The following is a 17,417-nucleotide window of genomic DNA, read 5'->3' on the forward strand; positions in this document are numbered from 1 at the left end:
TATATTTTTATATATATATGTGATTTATTGAAGTCAAGGGTTTGATAGAACAAAGGTAAAAGGCACACACTCTGAAATATTTAAACTATCCAGCTGTTTTAAAAAGGAGACAATGTCACTTTTTTAAAAAGTTAAATCTTTTCCTGTTTCTTCTTTTCTGGCCATAGTCCGACACCACATCTAACCTGGAGAAGGGTTGACAGAGGCAGGGATGACAGAGGAGTCAGAGAGAATTTTGGGAAGATATTGAAGATAGAACAAGTCACTACAGATGATGGAGGGGTCTATGAATGCATTGCCAAGAATGTTTTGGGAGAAACGAAACATCAGTTCACAGTGGACGTCGAAGGTATTGTGATCTTATTAATGATGCTCTTTGATATATGTTTGGTAGTTGAATTCCATCCTTCCAGGCAGTGCTACTATTCTCATTCATATCAGACTGTAAATCAGGCTTGTCAAACATGTGTTATTCCTGGCACAACAACAACTATGTCGTGTTCTTTGCCCAGTATTTGACACACCTGGGTGGTGGGAAGCCCTCACCTTGGTGGATTACAAGTTGCTCAGACCTTATTTAAACCAGTGATTTTTAAAAAGGCTGTGCACCATAAAAATTAAATAAAAATAATTTGAATATTTTTCAAAAGCAGATTACATTTATAAAACAATGTGATCAACATTCTGTGCAACTTCCAAGTTCTACACTGGAGTTAAACCACTCAGGGCATCTGACAGATGTTTCAAACCTTCTTTTAATCATAGAATTGTAGAGCTGCAAGGGACCCTGAGGATCATCTAGTCCAACTTCCTGCAATGCAGGAATATGCAGCTGCCCCGTATGGGGATTGACATCACCACACTCTAATCAACTGAGCTATCCAGTTGGTCCCATATAGATTCTGCCACATATGTCTAAGAGAAATACTTCAAGAATTCACAAGAAATTCTGTGTGAAACAAGGTAGACATAGCTTGTATTTATTTATATTCATATAACATGCCCAAGAAAGCATACATAGGATGGCAGTGCCAGTGTAATGTAGCCTTTTTCAACCTTGCGCCCTCTCATTGTTGAACGCCAATTCACATCAGTCCCAGTCAGCGTGGCCAGTAGACAAGGATTATAGGTAAAGGTAAAGGGTAAAGGGACCCCTGACCATTAGGTCCAGTCGTGGCCTACTCTGGGGTTGCGGCGCTCATCTCGCTTTATTGGCCGAGGGAGCCGGTGTACAGCTTCCAGGTCATGTAGCCAGCATGACTAAGCTGCCTCTGGCGAACCAGAGCAGCGCACGGAAATGCCGTTTACCTTCCTGCCGGAGCGGTACCTATTTATCTACTTGCACTTTGACGTGCTTTCGAACTGCTAGGTTGGCAGGAGCAGGGACCGAGCAAAGGGAGCTCACCCCGTTGCGCGGATTCGAACCTCCGACCTTCTGATCGGCAAGTCCTAGGCTCTGTGGTTTAACCCAAAGTGCCACCCGCATCACTAAGGATGATAGGGCAGGTGGTCAAAAACGTCTGAAGAGCCCCAGGTTGGGGAATGCTTTATTATGTGTGTATGCTGCCCATAAAACTAAGTTCTTTGGGCAGTTTACAGAATATTAAGGTGGTTTACAAACCATTGATTCTAAAGGATACCATGTGATTGGATTTTTTTCTGGTTCCATAGCTTGAAAATAAAAATATGATAATGCTATCCTGATGCTGGCATCATAGATCATTCTTTCTAATCGCCTGAGGAAATTACCTCAGAGAGGGAGGGAGCCAGGGAAGAGAATTGCTAGTTATATTTCCTATCACTTAAGCAGAGAGTGTGAACTCGTGCTGCGTTGCGCCAGTGTGAGTGCTATGTCGTCAATGGATTTCAGTCGTGCAATTTTGCTATAGTAATTCTATCAATCTGCAAGCTCAGCAAATACATGTTCTTACAGTGAATAGCCTTTGAAATGACACACTTAACGGGAACAGTCCTCCAGCCGTGCATTTCATTGCTGCTTCTGGAACAAGTCACACAAGCATTGCAGCTGTACTGCTGTCAACTAGACCTCAAAAGGGAAAAGCATTATCTGAGGTTGAGAAAAAGATCAAGGTTCAAGTGCTTCCGTTCCAGATAAATAGTTCAAATAAAGCAATATGGGATTATCGTCTTAAGTTGTACGGGGAGAGTTTTCTACCTCATACCTTCACAGGAGTCGAAAGCCGCATCTACACATGGAAAATAGAGAGGCAGCCACTACCACAGGGGAAGTTGCAGGGGTGGGTAGAGTAGGATAATACAGAAAAGCCGCAGGTAAGAAGATAGTTAAAGACACACACACATCCTAGTCACCATTTCTGTCCCAATGTGCATCAAGATTTTGTTGCATACATTTGTAGTCACCATATAAATGACCTTAGATGTACTTGACATATGAAGAGGTAGCTTTTAATGGGCATGGTTTCCCATGCAACCAAGTTCTTCCAAGTTCTGACCATGTAGTAGTAGTAGTAATTTATTATTTATACCCTGCCCATCTGGCTGGGCTTACCCAGCTACTCTGCGTGGCTCCCAACAGGATATTAAAAACACAATAAAAGATCAAACATTAAAACTTCCCTAAACATAGCTGCCTTCAGATGTTTTCTAAAAGTCAGATAGTTGTTTATTTCCTTGACATCTGACGGGAGAATGTTCCACAGGGCGGGTGCCACTACCGAGAAGGCCCTCTGCCTGGTTCCCTGTAGCCCCACTTCTCTCAGTGAGGGAACCACCAGATAGCCCTCGGAAATGGACCTCAGTGTCCGGGCTGAATGATACGGATGGAGACACTCCTTCAGGTATACTGGGTCGAGGCCTTTTAGGGCTTTAAAGGTCAACACCAACACTTGGAATTGTGCTCAGAAACGTACTGAGAGCCAATGTAGGTCTTACATGGTCTCGGCGTCCGCTCCCAGTCACCAGTCTAGCTGCTGAGGTAAGCCCTCTCACACATGTGCCTGCCATTGACACAGACTGACCATGTCTACTGACCATGAGAGTGAACCTTATGCACACATCCCAACATGCAGGAGCTCTTCAGCATGATGTGATGGGCTGTCCTCCTTGTCAAGACCTTTCTTACAGTCACCAAATGTGTGTCCAGTGATGCAGGTGGCTCGGTCAGAAGCTAGCCTACTCAGCTCTAAGATACCATCACATTGGCTTTTAACATATGGACATGGTCATTGGAATTCCCTCCCACACACCCAGTTAGTTGTACGGACAAAGTAATGGGTGGAACTCCACATGGGGCCCATATGATTGTTCCACCAGTGCAAGCATTTCTTTTTGCCAACAGAATGCTCTACTCTGTGCATGTGCCCTGTTTTGGGGGTTCTCCCGATGCGCCAGAGCAGATTTGGGTGACACAAGTGGACAAAATGGGAGAAGATCTATTTAGCACAAGCAGGAGTCCTTGTACTGGCTTCTACTAGCACACTGGGTTTGTTGAATCTGGGCCAATGTGTCTAGGTAGATGGCAAATACAGTGTCAAATATAGTACTATGTGGACCCACCTTTGTCACAGAGGTTGGGCTGTCTGGCCTCTGGGCCCAATGTGACCTGTGAGGCTTAAATCCTTTCACCCTCCCACCTCTACACAGAACAGCAATTGGACTTGAAAAAGCATTCCCCCCCCCACCCAGCCCTACTCCCTTGTGGGAAGCATTTTTTGGGAAGGGTTGTAGCTGATGAAGGAAGGACTAGCGCTCCACTCTCCACACAATGTGATGTCCCTGCTTGAAATTGACCACAATGGGAGTCTTTTGCCATGCCTAATTATTGGGGGGGGGGGCGCCTATCATTGTGGAAGCTACTGCAAAGACAAATGATTATATAAGGTGAGCCATAAAGGCAAGTCTCAGCCACCTACCTTCTTTTTTTACTTCCTACCTAAAAGAGCCACGTAACAGATGTAGGTTGTTCCCCAAGATGGGTGCCACCACAGAAAAGATCCTGTTTTCTTGCAGCTAGTCATTGGGCTTTCTAAGGATTACAAATCTGAAGTAAGGCCTCCAATAATGGACAAAGTATGGTGGGGTGGAGGTGGGTGGGTAACATATGGCAGAAAACAGTCCTTAAGGTACCTTGGTTCCCAGCCAGTTGCAGTGAGCAGCAATATCAAATAATAAAACTGCCCGGCCTTCTGAGGAAATGAGCGCAAAGAGCATTAAATTGCACACATCTGTCTCCTGCTTGATTTTAATATTTATCCCACTCTTTTCATCTCCCTGGTATCAGAGGAAATCCAGGAACGAAATAAGCATTTCAAATATTTATGAGGCATCTTCTTTTTACTTTTTAAATTGCTGGGACAATTTTTAAAAGAAAAAGAAAATAAGCACTAGCATTGCTGTGCTAGCATTGACTTTATATAGCATTTATCATGCTGCACAGGAGTGTGTGTGTGTGTATGAGAGAGAAGAGAGAGAGAGAGAGAGAGAGAGAGAGAGAGAGAGAGAGAGAGAGAGAGAGAGAGAGAGAGAGAGAGAGAGAGAGAGAGAGAGAGAGAGAGAGAGAGATGCGGGTAGGGAGAGTGCATAGGGCAATTTGCACTACTGCAAATTGCTGACTTAGAAATCATTCCAGATGGCTTGGAATGTCTCTACAGTCGTTGAATATCTTAACAATCTGGCTGAGGATTTTTTATATATTTTTTTACTGAAAAACTGAAGCCGTCTTCAAAAGCGAACTGCAGGAGCTGCAAAAGCAATCAAATGCCAAGGAAGTCGCAGCAATTAAGCGGCATAGAATAATGGCCGCAGATTCAGATTAAAATTATTGCCTCTGTTCGTTAAGATGCACAGATGCAAATGCATCCATACCACCACCCTGTGCCCAAACAGAGTAGTGTGGATAGTTTCCCCCCACCCTCTCTTTCTGAGCATGAAAATCTATTAAATGAGATCAATGGAATTGACAAGAATTCTGTTTATTATCAGGAGTCTCCCCACCTATGGGAAGCCCGGGCGAAATTGAGCCCAAGTCATTTTTTCCCTCTCCTGAGTTTCCAAACAGCAAAATGTCACTGCCATTAATCATGGGCTGACACTTTCCTTCCCACTCCATCACGTGCTAAGGGCCAGTGCTCCTTTGGTGTAAGAGAACTTAGCTGTGCTGACCTCACTGGCTTTAATTGATTCCATTGGCATTGCAGTCAAGTTACAACCAGGCTAAACTGCTCTGGCTCCCTTCTCTCAAGGACATGGGTGCAGTTAGAACAAATTAAACCCGGAGGTGGGTAACTGGCACTCACAATTTCTTCTTTTTGCACCATGTCTATTCTCTCTCCTGCTGATAACAGAAAAGTGAAAGCCTAGCTATTCACATAGTTTTCTATCGTGTCATTGTGTTGAAAGCACAAGACATTTTCAACAGCTTGCATGCCTCTCACACACCATCTTAGAATCATTTGGAAACAAAGGCTGCCTGGTTATACATTTTAAGGTGAGTTTGCAGCTAAAGATTGATGGTTTGGTTACCCAGCATCCCACCTTCCTCCCTCGCACAGGTATTTTCATAGGGATTTTCTGCATGGAGTCATTCCTAATAATACTGGGCTTTTGATTAGAGGTCACATGCCTAAGGTTGCCTACCCAGTTCTTCTGATGGCCAATCTAGTAAAGCTAAAGGGCTGTTAAATGTGGCCTAAGATGCTTCCAGATAACCAGTTTGGCAGGGTGGAAAAGATGTTCACGGGTACCGAGGTCTGTGTATGTTTGTGAAAAGAGAAACCTAGGATCCTTTTAGGTTTATAATGGATGCCATACGGCCATTTCATACATCACACAATGGTAAAGTAGGGTGATCATTTAGCATATGCTCAGTAGGGAACTGTAGCCAATCAAACCTCCCAGAGTAGCTACATGTTTTTCATTTCCAGGCGTACACTTAAAATATCTTTAAATGCACTGTATGAAATGACCTGCATTTATGCACTCCAGTTGCAATTCTATGCAATCATTTCTCCAAATCTCCCTTAACTGTAAGAGCTAAGGTAGGAAGTTGAGTGATCCCAGGCAAAAATCTCCATTTAGTTGTTGTTCTTTGCTTCAATGCTGAGGTCTCCAACATGGTACCTGTGAACACCATGGCATCCACCGAGAGCTCCTTGGTGCCTGCCAAAACTCCCTTTACCCTCCCAATTTTATTTTATTCTTCTCTCTTTTTTGCTTCGGGGGGAGATATTGGATTATTTTTGTGGAAGGTTGCCTTCTTCGTCTATGTATCATTTGTTTTTATGGGGAGTGTATAGGTATGTTGCCTGCTTTGGATGATGGGTTCACCCTTTTCTTCTATGAAATGGGTATTTTATGGTTCCCACCACAGTTTCTTAGATTTCCCTGGTGCCCCCAAAGGCTGAGGACTCCTGATTTAACATGATGAGCTGCACTGAAATCAGTAACAGGGTGTTTTCTGTGCACAAAGACTCTAATTGTGCCTGACCCTTGCGCAGGTATGCAAGACAAGGTGTTGGTTAACAGGGAGCTCGAGAACTCTCATAGTTCTCAAGATTAATCCTCTTATATCCGAATGCCTCTTGAGCTACAAACAAGGCAAGAGATTTAGACTAATGGGAGTATTTTTTGAAAGCAATCTTAGTATTTAAGCCAAATTTTCCTGCGGTTGTAAATAAGCAACCAACACTAAACTACTGAAAAGCACCAATAAGCCCATGTTGGTTAGGTTCCCAGATTTTTTATATATTTTTAATGAGCTATTATTTAAAAGAGAAAACTGACTCCTGACATCAGGCTTAGGCATCGTGCAAGTGGATGCATGGAATGCCAAGAAGCAACTTGCTAAAGCTAGTTGAAGGGGGATTGATCACTTAAAAGAATGTCCAACAGATTTCTGTCCAGCAGTTTTTCAAAAGCATCCATGGACTGAGTTTCCAAAATCACCTTAGGCTGATCAATCCATTGCTTGCAACATGTTTCTTGTAGTTAAGATTAGGATGGTGCCAAATGTAGATGAGTCATTTCTCACCTTTTTTTAGCTGCCGAGAAATCTGCTTGGCTTTTTTTGTGGGTTTATAGAAATGGGTTGTGTCCAATACTCATCCTGCTCAGAGTAGACATGTTGAAATCAATGAACTTGGAGTTAGACAGGTCTATTAACTTCAGTGATTCTGCTCTAAGCAGGACTAACATTGGATACAAACCAGAAAGTGCCCAAACCCACTACTGATTGCCATGTATACATTCTTCTTCCTTTTTTCCATGGATATAATTGAGGTTAAATATTGCAGGATGGTTAAACGTTAGACAAAAGTTTACAACCCCTCCCTTCTTATATATCTAGATTACGTGTGAGTCTCTGGCATGCTCAGTTTCTATAGAGGTAAATAATAATTTCCCTGCTCTCTTTTCAAATTTGTTTGGTGAGATTAAATGATTAGCACAGCACAGCTTGCTCCCACTCTCAAGTTTCATTTACTAGAAAATATCTTAGTGAATTGAGTCAAGGGTGAGGAGCCACTCTTGGCTGGAGGGCCTGATCTAAGTGTGGTCAACCTTTTATGGCCCACTATGGCACAACTTTGAGAATTGGGAATTTCCATTTTGCCTACTCCGGAAGAGAAGTGTGCCTGCTTGTTTTTAGACTGCAATGTGTTAATCTATCATTTATTTATTTTGAAGATGTATCCTCTGCCTTTCAATCAAATGATTCTCAAGGTGGCTTTCAAGCAACAGGTAATGGCATCCCCAGTTGCCCCCCCCCAAAAAAAGTTCAGAATTCTGTTATGAATATACTCAAGCACACACAGCAGCCAGCCCTTAGTCTTCCAGCTGATAGATGGGGATTCCTTTTGGTTCTGCAGTCCCAGGGAGGACAGTTGGAGGCAGTGGTGTAGTGTGGGCAGTAGCCCCAGATGCAAAATTATTAGGGGTGCAAAGTTTCAAGAAAAGGAAAACAGCCTAGCCTCCTCTCTGTGCCTCTTTCTATAGGCAGGGAGCACCTCAAATACCACCAATCCCGGTCCCATGATTGCACTCCTGCACTCTTTCCCCTCCCAAAGCCTTTGCTTCTTCCATTAAGACTATTTATATATTTTCTTTTAATGTTGGGTTGGGGGGGGGCAGTGGCTGCGATCCACATTGAACTGAAGGTGGAAAGGGAGAAATTGGTAGGTTGCAGTTGCCATGCCAGTGCTGTCACTGGTTACTGGGCACAATACTTGTCTTGCCCCAGGCACTGGCAACCCATGCTATGCCACTGGTTGGAGGCAGCTCCAAGGAATCACAAGTGGGGATGAGCACAATTGCACTCAGGTGCTGCTCAGGTAGGATAAAGCTGCTATGCTAGCTTCCTAGCAGGTGGGTGGCTGTTGCTCTGGAGAGGGTCACGGCGTTGCTGTGGTTGGCATGATGCAGGAGTACCAGATTGACTGCCCCAGTGGATTTGCACCACACCAATCACTCTGAGGCCCTGCCCCTCCTCTCCTTCCCGGTAAGCAACAGTCAGGAACGTGGCACAGCTAGTATTCCTTGCAGACTTCCCACAGTCAACTGGACAGGCATAGTGAGAACAGGATGCTGGACTAGGTGGGCCACTGGCCCAACCCAACAAGATCTTCTTACGGTCTTAAGATTTGGGAGGGAGGAAGCAGAAAGGCAAACACTCTGTGGCTGCTCCTTGTCTGGCTGGTGTGCTAGGCCAGGTGGCTTTCCTGCTTGCCTTTCTGGGTATCATGGCCTGACCCTTGGTCCTTGGCCAGCTGCAGAAGCCAGAGGTGCTTCCCTTCTGCTTTCCATGCCTACTTCATGACCCTAAGGATCACAATGCTTGATTGTGAATGCAAGTTGTTCTGGGAGCAGAAAATACCATCCTCCACCTGCACGCCATTGTGCGTACTGTTACTTCGCTTGCTCTGCATGTTTCAATCTTCCTTTCATGATTTCGGAGAGGGTCACCCAGTGTTAGGGAACTTGGCAACCCCTGCAAGCAACAACAAACATTGCCATCATTGCCATTGTCGTTGAAGATGCAGTGAACGGGGTTTGGGGTAACAAATCGGAGGATTTCTTATGTCTGCTTCCCCACCCTTTCTCCTTTGATACAACCAGAGCTGAAAAGGTAATAGCAATGCTAATAGCATCACGCGGTGTAAAAGCACAGCCTTTTGAGTTTCCTCTCCTTTTGCAGTTGTTGCCAGAGAGTGCCATCTGCTGGTACCCTGGAATGAAAGAAGGAATTAATATTTCCTTAGGGAAATTTTTAGCCGCATAGCTCTTTTTGGTCTCCCCCCAGGCCAATTATTACTATTTTTTAAGGCCAAGCGACACATTATTTAGGAACACAGGAAGCCGTCTTATACTCAGTCAGAGCATTGGTCATTTAGGTCAGCACTGTTTTCACAAACTGAAAGCTTCTCTCCACAATTCCAGACAGAGGAGATACCAGGACTTGGACCTGGGACTTTCTGCATGCAAAGGAGATGCTCCACCACTGGCCTCCAAGGCTTCTGTCAGGTGCCAGCGTGGTTGCTCGAGAGTGAACAGGCAAAACTCCCACCAGTCTTTTCCAGGATTTATTATCTGTACAAAACCTTTACAGTGCAGAGCGTCTCAAGTCCATGTCTGCTCAATCGCTAGCAGAATCTGGGAGTGGGTGGTCCTTAAACTTTCCCCAGCATAGCAGTCTTTTGACTCCCATCCTACGCCTTCCCTCTCTGCGCATAAACCAACTGTGCAGAGAGGGCGTGGGCAAAGGGGGACCTTCCTCCCCATCGCTTTGCTCAGGCTTGGTGTTGCGTCTTCTGATCCCTGCATCCCTTCCCCACTGGAGGCGGGGCCTCCCTCCTCTCCGGAGGAAGAGCTGCTTCACACGATCTTGATCTTCCGGAGGCTCCCTGTAACCCAACTGCCCTTCCACCTCTTGCCTCTGAGCTGATGGCAGTTCCCTGACAGCTTCCTTCTTTTATTTATTTATTACATTTATATACCACTTTTATACTCCAAGGAGCTCAAGGTGGTATACATGGTTCTCTTCCTCCCCACTTCATCCTCACAACAACCTTGTGAGATAGGTTAAACTAAGAGATGGTTGACTGGCCCAAGGTCATCCAGTAAGCTTCATGGCCGAGTGGGGATTTGAAGCCCACTCTCCTAGGTCATAGTCCAACACGCTAGCCATAAGGACAGCTTCTCTTAAGAGAATGGTTACAGTGAAGGGGATTTGGATGAAGGCTATGGGTTATGGGGGAAAGGATCTAAAAACCTGTACTCCGCATTGATTCCCCCATGAACTTTTCTGCTGTATTAAGCTTCTATTAGTCACAGAGAAGAAAATACACAGGTACAATGTGGGGGCCTATATATTTCATACTCCGTGTCTAATAGGCGCTTCAGGGGAATGGAGTTTTTATTGTGAAATCTGTGTGGGTGAGAAATGTGTATTTTTGAAAAAGCATTCTGCCAATCCAAATCAGATTCCCCCAGCGGTTTCTAAGAAAAATACAGCTGGTCATGACTATTGCATGTAGCACAGTAGCTCCCAAGGTGGGCAGTAGGATTACCTAGGGCGACTTTAACAGGTAAGTGGGCAGCAGGCAGCGCCAAAGGTAAAAATGACTCTCAGTATTTGAAAATCACTGCATCAGGTTCATCAATTTTGTTAAATTAATAAACTAGATAGTTTTAACTGGATTTTGAATAAATGTGCAATTAAATGGATGTTGTTTCAAATTTTATTGTGTTACTCTTTTCCCGAGTGGGTCGTGCAAACTGCTACTCTGAATAATGCTGTTTATAGGGTAGGGTAAGGGGCACCGAGGAGCTTATGGAACCAAAGGGGCAGTAGTCCGAATAAGTTTGGGAACTATTGATGTAATGTGTAACTTGAATGATACTATATGGGCCATTTTTTTCATTATTATTTTTTTGCCTAGTTGCAGACTATATTATATGCAATTTCTATAGACATTCTATAATTGTAAAGCGCTTCATCATTTTAGGTGCCTTACTGCGGTTGTGGTGGTGATGTTATTCATGTGTTTGTCTGCCTTTGGCTCACAGCCATGGCTGAAAGATGACTCTCTTCTTTCTCGACAGAGCCACCCATATGGGTAACGAAACCCAAAAGTGGAGTTTACGGTGTCGGCGAAAGTTTTGTGCTGTTGTGCCAAGCCATTGGCTATCCTGAGCCAACTATAAAGTGGAAAGTGAATGGCAGGTCTCTTGATGGTAAGGACAAGGTGCAAAACATCCAAAATAATAGCAGTAGTAGTAACAACAACAAGGGGCAAAATGGATGAGAGCTTCTCCCTGAAAGCCCACTTATTTCTACATTCCCAGTAAGGCACAGTTTGACTTACTGTGACCCTGTATCCTATTGTTGTGTTTTTGGCAGAGGCAGAAATAAAATCCAACAGGGCTGTTTTTTCAACAAGGGAGATCAGCGTCACTGACCTAGAGCTGCAAGACAGTGCCGTGTACCAGTGTGAGGCTACAAACAAGCACGGCACCATCCTCGCCACAGCAAACATCAATGTGCTTAGTAAGTCTTTCCAGCTTTTCGCAACATGCATGGAGTTCAGTGGAAGAGTGCCTTGGCATGTAAAGACCCTGGGTTTAATCCCTGAATCCATCTCTGGGCAATGCTGGGGAAAGATCCAGGCCAGAAACCCTGGAGAGCTACTGCCAGTCATTACAGAAGACAATATTGAGCTAGGTGGACCAGTGGTCCGACTCAGTATAAGGAAGCTACCCAAGTAAACTAGGCCACTCTAGGGCTCAGTTTCTCTTCCAACTTTGATAACAATAGGACCAAGGGGATGAAAGAGCATCTCATCTGGAAGATCCTTGGGCACAGCTAGTGGCTTTATTTTTTTAGTAGTGACTCATACGAGTATGGTGACTGGAAAGAGAGCTGTCATCTGCCCCAAGGAAGCAATGGGTAGGTCTCCCTTCTGTCTTATGATCCATTCCTTCTTTCCATTATACAAAACTGCTTCAGAAGGCTCTGAGTGGCTTGTGACAATATTTAAGACAGGCATGTCCAAAGTCCGTTTCAGGGGCCTAATCCAGCCTGCTGGTCAATTTATTTCAGCCCCTGTGGCAGTATATGTCCTGGGGTGAAATCCTTAAAAAAGCTCAACAACTTGGTCAGCCCATACGCATGTTCACTTCATCAAATCTGGCCCTCTTTGAAAAAAGTTTGGGCACCCCTGATTTAAGATTTTGGCATTAACAAGGAGGCAGAAGGTGGCCTCCATACCCCAGGTGGCAGTTCATGAGGCAATTTGCTGAAGGTCTAAAGCAAAGAGAGGGAACCTCAGGCACAGGAGCCGAAAGCAGTCCTCCAGGTCTTACTCTCCTGCCCTCCACAGGCCCCATCCCTCCCCAGCCATCTTTTGCACCCACCTTGAGTGTTTCTGCATGGCAAGAAATGTGTCCTTGAATGCTGGCAATGCTTCTTGCTTGTGTGGACAGATGGGTTGTGTTGGAGGTCTATGCAGAAAGAAGCCTACTGTCCAAAGGTTAAATGTACATTTGTTGCTCCACCTACTTTTGCTTCTGGCTCCTCCCACCATGGACATGTCCCTCCTGGAAGCTTGTGGCCTATGGGCTGTTAAAGGTTTCCTACTCCTGGTCTAGAGGCAGCTTCCAATGGGAAACCCTTAGTTAACCGACTAACCAATATCCAAGGAGGAGAGGATTCCCATCTCCTTATGAGAGATTGGTCAACAGAGGCACGGGATTGGTCAACACATAACAAGCATGGTCTAGCATGGGTCACGATTTCAGTACTTTTCACTGGACACTGCTTGCCACTCAGCAACCACATGCCTAAGCTAGCAGCTGCTATCTTGCAACACCTTCTGGCCAAGGCATGAAAGTCCCATCAGCAGAGTTGGCTCACTCAGAGTCCATAATCTGACCAGATTGCAGCAATACAACAGTGCACCTGAGGGGCAGCAGGCTTGCCTGAGGGGTGCTAGTCAGTCTGCATGGCATCCAAGCTCTGTCTTGCAACCACTCGCTGCTGCTCTTCCCAGCATCTGCTGCCTGTGGTGGCCGCTCACTCTGCCTAGTGGTTGCACCAGTTCTGCCCCCTCAGTCTTGTTTGCTGCTGCTTTCTTCCTCCAAGAAGCTGCCTCATGAGTTGTTACTACTGCCCACAAAGGAGATTTCTTGCTCAAAGGGACAGATGGGATGTCCTGTCTCAGCAGTTACTGTTCCTCTGGCCAGTGAGCATGATGTTAGATTGGGCTGACCATTACAAAAAAGCGTCCCTCCACCCTGGTCAGAATAGCAAGTGATTTGTAAACATGTGAGCCAACTCCTTTTTTTTAATAAATATTTATTAGAGTTTTCAATTTTATACAAACAAAAAGGAAAAAGAAAAAAAATATTAAAAACAAATCAATTTCAATACCAATTTTCAATAACATATTTCCTTGACTTCCTCATACCTCCCCTTCTTGTTTTCTAGTTCCAATTATTTATCCAGCAAATCCTAATCTCTTAACATTCCATTTAGCTAACACCTTATTTTCCAATCAACTTCTTAAATTTTGTAACTTAAACAATATTTATACCGATTCTTTTTACCATAACAGCTAGAGACCACATAAATTCAATCCAGCATCATCTGAGCCAACTCCTAAGTGCAACTCACTTTTGCTGGATTCTAGACAGCAATGTTTTCCCAACCCCATGGGATGGCAGGTGTTTCTAAATCCAAACTATTTATAGATCTGTAGTTCTAACTTTTTTGTTGTTGTTGACATTTGCAGACATTCCTCCAGAAATGTTAACTCCAGATGGTGAAGAATATGTTGCGGTTGTGGGTTACCCAAGCCGCCTGTACTGTCAGTTTTTTGCTGTCCCATCACCTGATGTTACTTGGTAAGCTCATTTTAGTTCTTTCCTCATGTTCATAGGCTGCTGTTGGCATTTCTGGCTGCAGAGATGTAGTTGCATTAAATCTCTATTGATTTTTTTTTAAAAAATCAACCCACTAAAAATTGCTGTCATAGGATGCCAAAGATGATCCAAATATGCTTATACTTTAAAAGTTTCAAAGACTAATATGCCAAGGTTAATGAAACCCCACATTGTTTGTTAGCAATGGAAATGATAAGGTCCCCCATGAGGTGGTGTTCCATTTCCTTTATCTTCAGGAAGGCAAAGGTCAACAGAGCTTAGTTTGCTCAGAGGCTTTTCTTGCTCAGGCGCAATTTAGATGGCTTAATAAAAAGCAAATGTTGGTTTTGAAAAGATAACAAAGAACACTTCAGAATTTAACTTGTGTTGCTTCATTCTTTAGGGAACTTTGTTGTGTACTAGGCCCATTTTCCTTGCGTTTTCCTACTCAGGATCTGTTATTGTCCTCTAAGAGGCCCTGTTGGCCAAAGTATAACCCTGATTGGTTATAATCTTGGTTTCCATGAAAAGCTAGCAGCAGCTCCTCTGAGTAGCTACAACTGATTGAGTACCCTAAACCAAACCACTAGTCACCTGATAATCCACAGAAAGAGAGCGAGGTTGAGAGAGAAATGCACGAACATCTCACCATTCACCCCAAAATGGGTCAATAAACTTAGTCACTATTGTAAGTTGGGTCCTCCATCATGGAGGGCACGTGTTGCGGTGAGATCACCAGAAACTGCCTCCCTGTTGTGGGGCAGGACCGTTTGGATGGCCACAATGACCCATTGGTTGCACCTCTGTTGCTAGGGCAGAAATTTGGCCAGTTGGGTTGGCTATTGGCTGCTGAGGGGCTACTTAAGCTGCTGCACGCTGCTGGAGAGTTTCACTTTCTTGCGACGTGCAGCAGATCACCCGCCCTCCTCTCCCTATATTTAGGGTTGTTCTTATGACCTTGCTATGCCTGTCATGGGGTCGTCTGTTTTGGAGCAGGGGCCCAGTAGGAATTTTGCCATTTGGCTGATTGGCTGGTGCCACTTGGTTTTTGCCTACCATGTAGCAAATCGTCACAACTTTGTAAGGTTGGCAGTTAGGCATTTGGTTCAATGTTTTGGGGAGGGGACGTGGTTGGCTGTGCCTGTCCCTCCATTTCTGCTGCTGCTAGGGAATTCCATTAAAGGAATCCAGGGGCTCGCCTTGCTTTTGTCTGAACCCTGTCAAGGGGCTAGGGCCACACCAGAGCCCCTGGGAGCATCTGGAGTGAGCTGGAGCGTTTGGAGTGAGCTGTGAGCTCCAAGGAGTTCTTGCTCCCCCAGGATGCTTTCCCTTACCGACATATGGTGGTGCCCAGTGTCAGTCCTGTTCAGGTAGTCTGGAACTAATGCCTAAGCAACCACTCACATGCTTTAATCAATAAAGTTGTAGCCAAATTTAATGCTAAAAACCTTAAACTAAAATCTGTGTCTATTGTGTCTTCATTTGGGGGTGGTTTCGGGGGTCTTCACCTGCAAGTGAATATTTATGAAGGACCAAGGCTTTGTAAGTATACACAGAAAATTCTTGAAAAGCACCCTGCACCTCTGCTATTTCCCTCCTTATTGTCTTACACAAAACATATGCAGCAGAAGGAGAAGGCAGGAGCAGCAAAAGCTGGGTCTAAAGCTGAACATCTTTTCTCACATAAAGACTTGTCCGCAGCTTTGCATGCCGACTCTTGGCCATAAGTATGCTTATGAGGAGTATTGATTAAGGAGGATCCAGAAATCCCACTCCTGGAATTCTGCGATGGCTAATGCTCAAAACAAATACACTGAATTTAATTAAATGAAAATATTGTTGAGTAGCATTCAAAAATGCATTTAAAAGCGCACTATGGTTTGACACAAAACCATAAAAAGAAGAATCTGTTGTTAGAGTATGGAACTAGCCAATCATCCTAGATATTCTGATGTGGTGGTGAGAAATTTCGGGACATGGCCACTGTGGGAAGAAGGTGCATATTCATTCTGACAGTGAAGAAAACCATTTCTGGGTAAATGAAATCAAAGGTAAAATCCACACCGTACATTTAAAGCACATTTATTGCACTTTAACAGTTATGAGACTCATGGGAACTGTAGTTTACTCCACAACACCCTTAACTAACTTTGGCTTTCTTTGGGTGAAGCCATGTACTTTAAAAGCACGGTGTGAGTGTGACCTTAATTCAAAAGTATGTAATTCCAGTTCATTCAAAGACAAGTCTTCCTTCATTTATGAGCTGTAGCATCTTTTCAGACTGAAAGAAAGAAATGTCTATATTGATTTATAGCCATTGCCTTGCTTCTGCTTCCTATCATGGTAGTTAAGCTAAGACCTGGCTGCCCTGACATTCTCATAATCTCTAACCGCATGAAATAACTTGTGGTTCTGGTTTACTTCCTAGGACTAAAGATTACGACATGCAGCACCTTGATCCTGATCAGAATGGAACCCTGGAAATCAGAGTAACGAGAAAGGAAGATGCTGGGTCTTATACTTGCTGGGTGAAAAATTCTGCTGGGAGACGTGCTATCACTGCTACCCTTACTGTCAGAAGTAATTCTTCCTATGAACACAAGTTACTATTAAAAATCTGATTGCTTTAGCCTCATGTATAGATGTGAAAAACGCCCCATTTCATTCTGAAGACAATTCCATCTCCCCAAACAATGGTATCACGCATTGCATCAAAAGCAACTATGCAATTTTCTTAATGGATGTGTTTAACTCACAACATTCCCTATTCAAAACCACAAATATAATTGCATAATGCAGCAAAATATGTGTAATGCAGTATAATGCTGTTTGCACTTTAGAAAATTGGCATAATTATATATTGTTTCTGATTTAAAGGCTGGTTGATCACTAGGGATGTTCCCCATTCAAAAGGAGAGACCTGATGCTGATATTAATAATGGTTGTGGAGTTTCCTCAATGAAACACTATTTTACACAGTGAATGGAACAGACTGCCTTGCGAGGTGGCAGCTCGTCTTTGGTGGAGGTATTTAAGCAGACGCTGCACAACCCAATTTCAGGGACGCTGTAGTTGCATCCTGAATTGAGCAGTGGGTTGAACCTCTAAGGTCGCTTCCAACTCCATGATTCTATGTGCCAGCACTTTTTTTTAGTAGATCAGCAAAAATTATTTGCGAGCCTATTGCTTTCCTAGGTCACATGTCTGCAAGAGCAAATTAATCACATTTGCTGACATTGAGTAAAATGTTGCTCATCTTCACACCGGTGCTTTCAATTCATGGGAGGTGGGCCAAGGGACCATGAACCATTTGCCTTTTGTGATTTCTCCCTTCTCCCTTATCTCCCTTATCTACTGTTCTTAGCAAAGTACAGGTGGGACATGATTTAGCTAAACTGGAGGTGGGATGGGAACTCAGGAACTATGAATTTCATAAAGGGCCCTGCTATATTTCCTACTCATAGCGCAGTGCCATCCCACACTGCAGGGGCAAACGTGTGAATAACTGAGATCCCACACCACAG

General features: G+C 44.1%; 1 protein-coding gene and 1 long non-coding RNA gene across 7 annotated transcripts in view; both read left to right on the forward strand.

Annotated features, from left to right (window-relative positions):
• LOC310757399 overlaps positions 1-17,417 on the forward strand; it is a 495,892-nt gene that overhangs the window by 438,774 nt on the left and 39,701 nt on the right. The gene's annotated exons all lie outside the window — the stretch shown is intronic.
• Positions 1-17,417, forward strand: part of CHL1 (cell adhesion molecule L1 like) — a 193,754-nt gene that overhangs the window by 136,636 nt on the left and 39,701 nt on the right. For all 6 annotated transcript variants that reach the window (XM_083600452.1, XM_083600447.1, XM_083600451.1 and 3 more), the window contains 5 exons: positions 168-349; positions 11,077-11,208; positions 11,375-11,521; positions 13,764-13,875; positions 16,322-16,473. In XM_083600452.1, coding sequence (XP_083456578.1) covers positions 168-349; positions 11,077-11,208; positions 11,375-11,521; positions 13,764-13,875; positions 16,322-16,473 — 725 coding nt within the window. The remainder of the gene's footprint in view (positions 1-167; positions 350-11,076; positions 11,209-11,374; positions 11,522-13,763; positions 13,876-16,321; positions 16,474-17,417) is intronic.

This window comes from Podarcis filfolensis (genome assembly GCF_964270895.1).
Source record: "Podarcis filfolensis genome assembly, chromosome: 2".
Lineage (NCBI taxonomy): Eukaryota > Metazoa > Chordata > Lepidosauria > Squamata > Lacertidae > Podarcis > Podarcis filfolensis.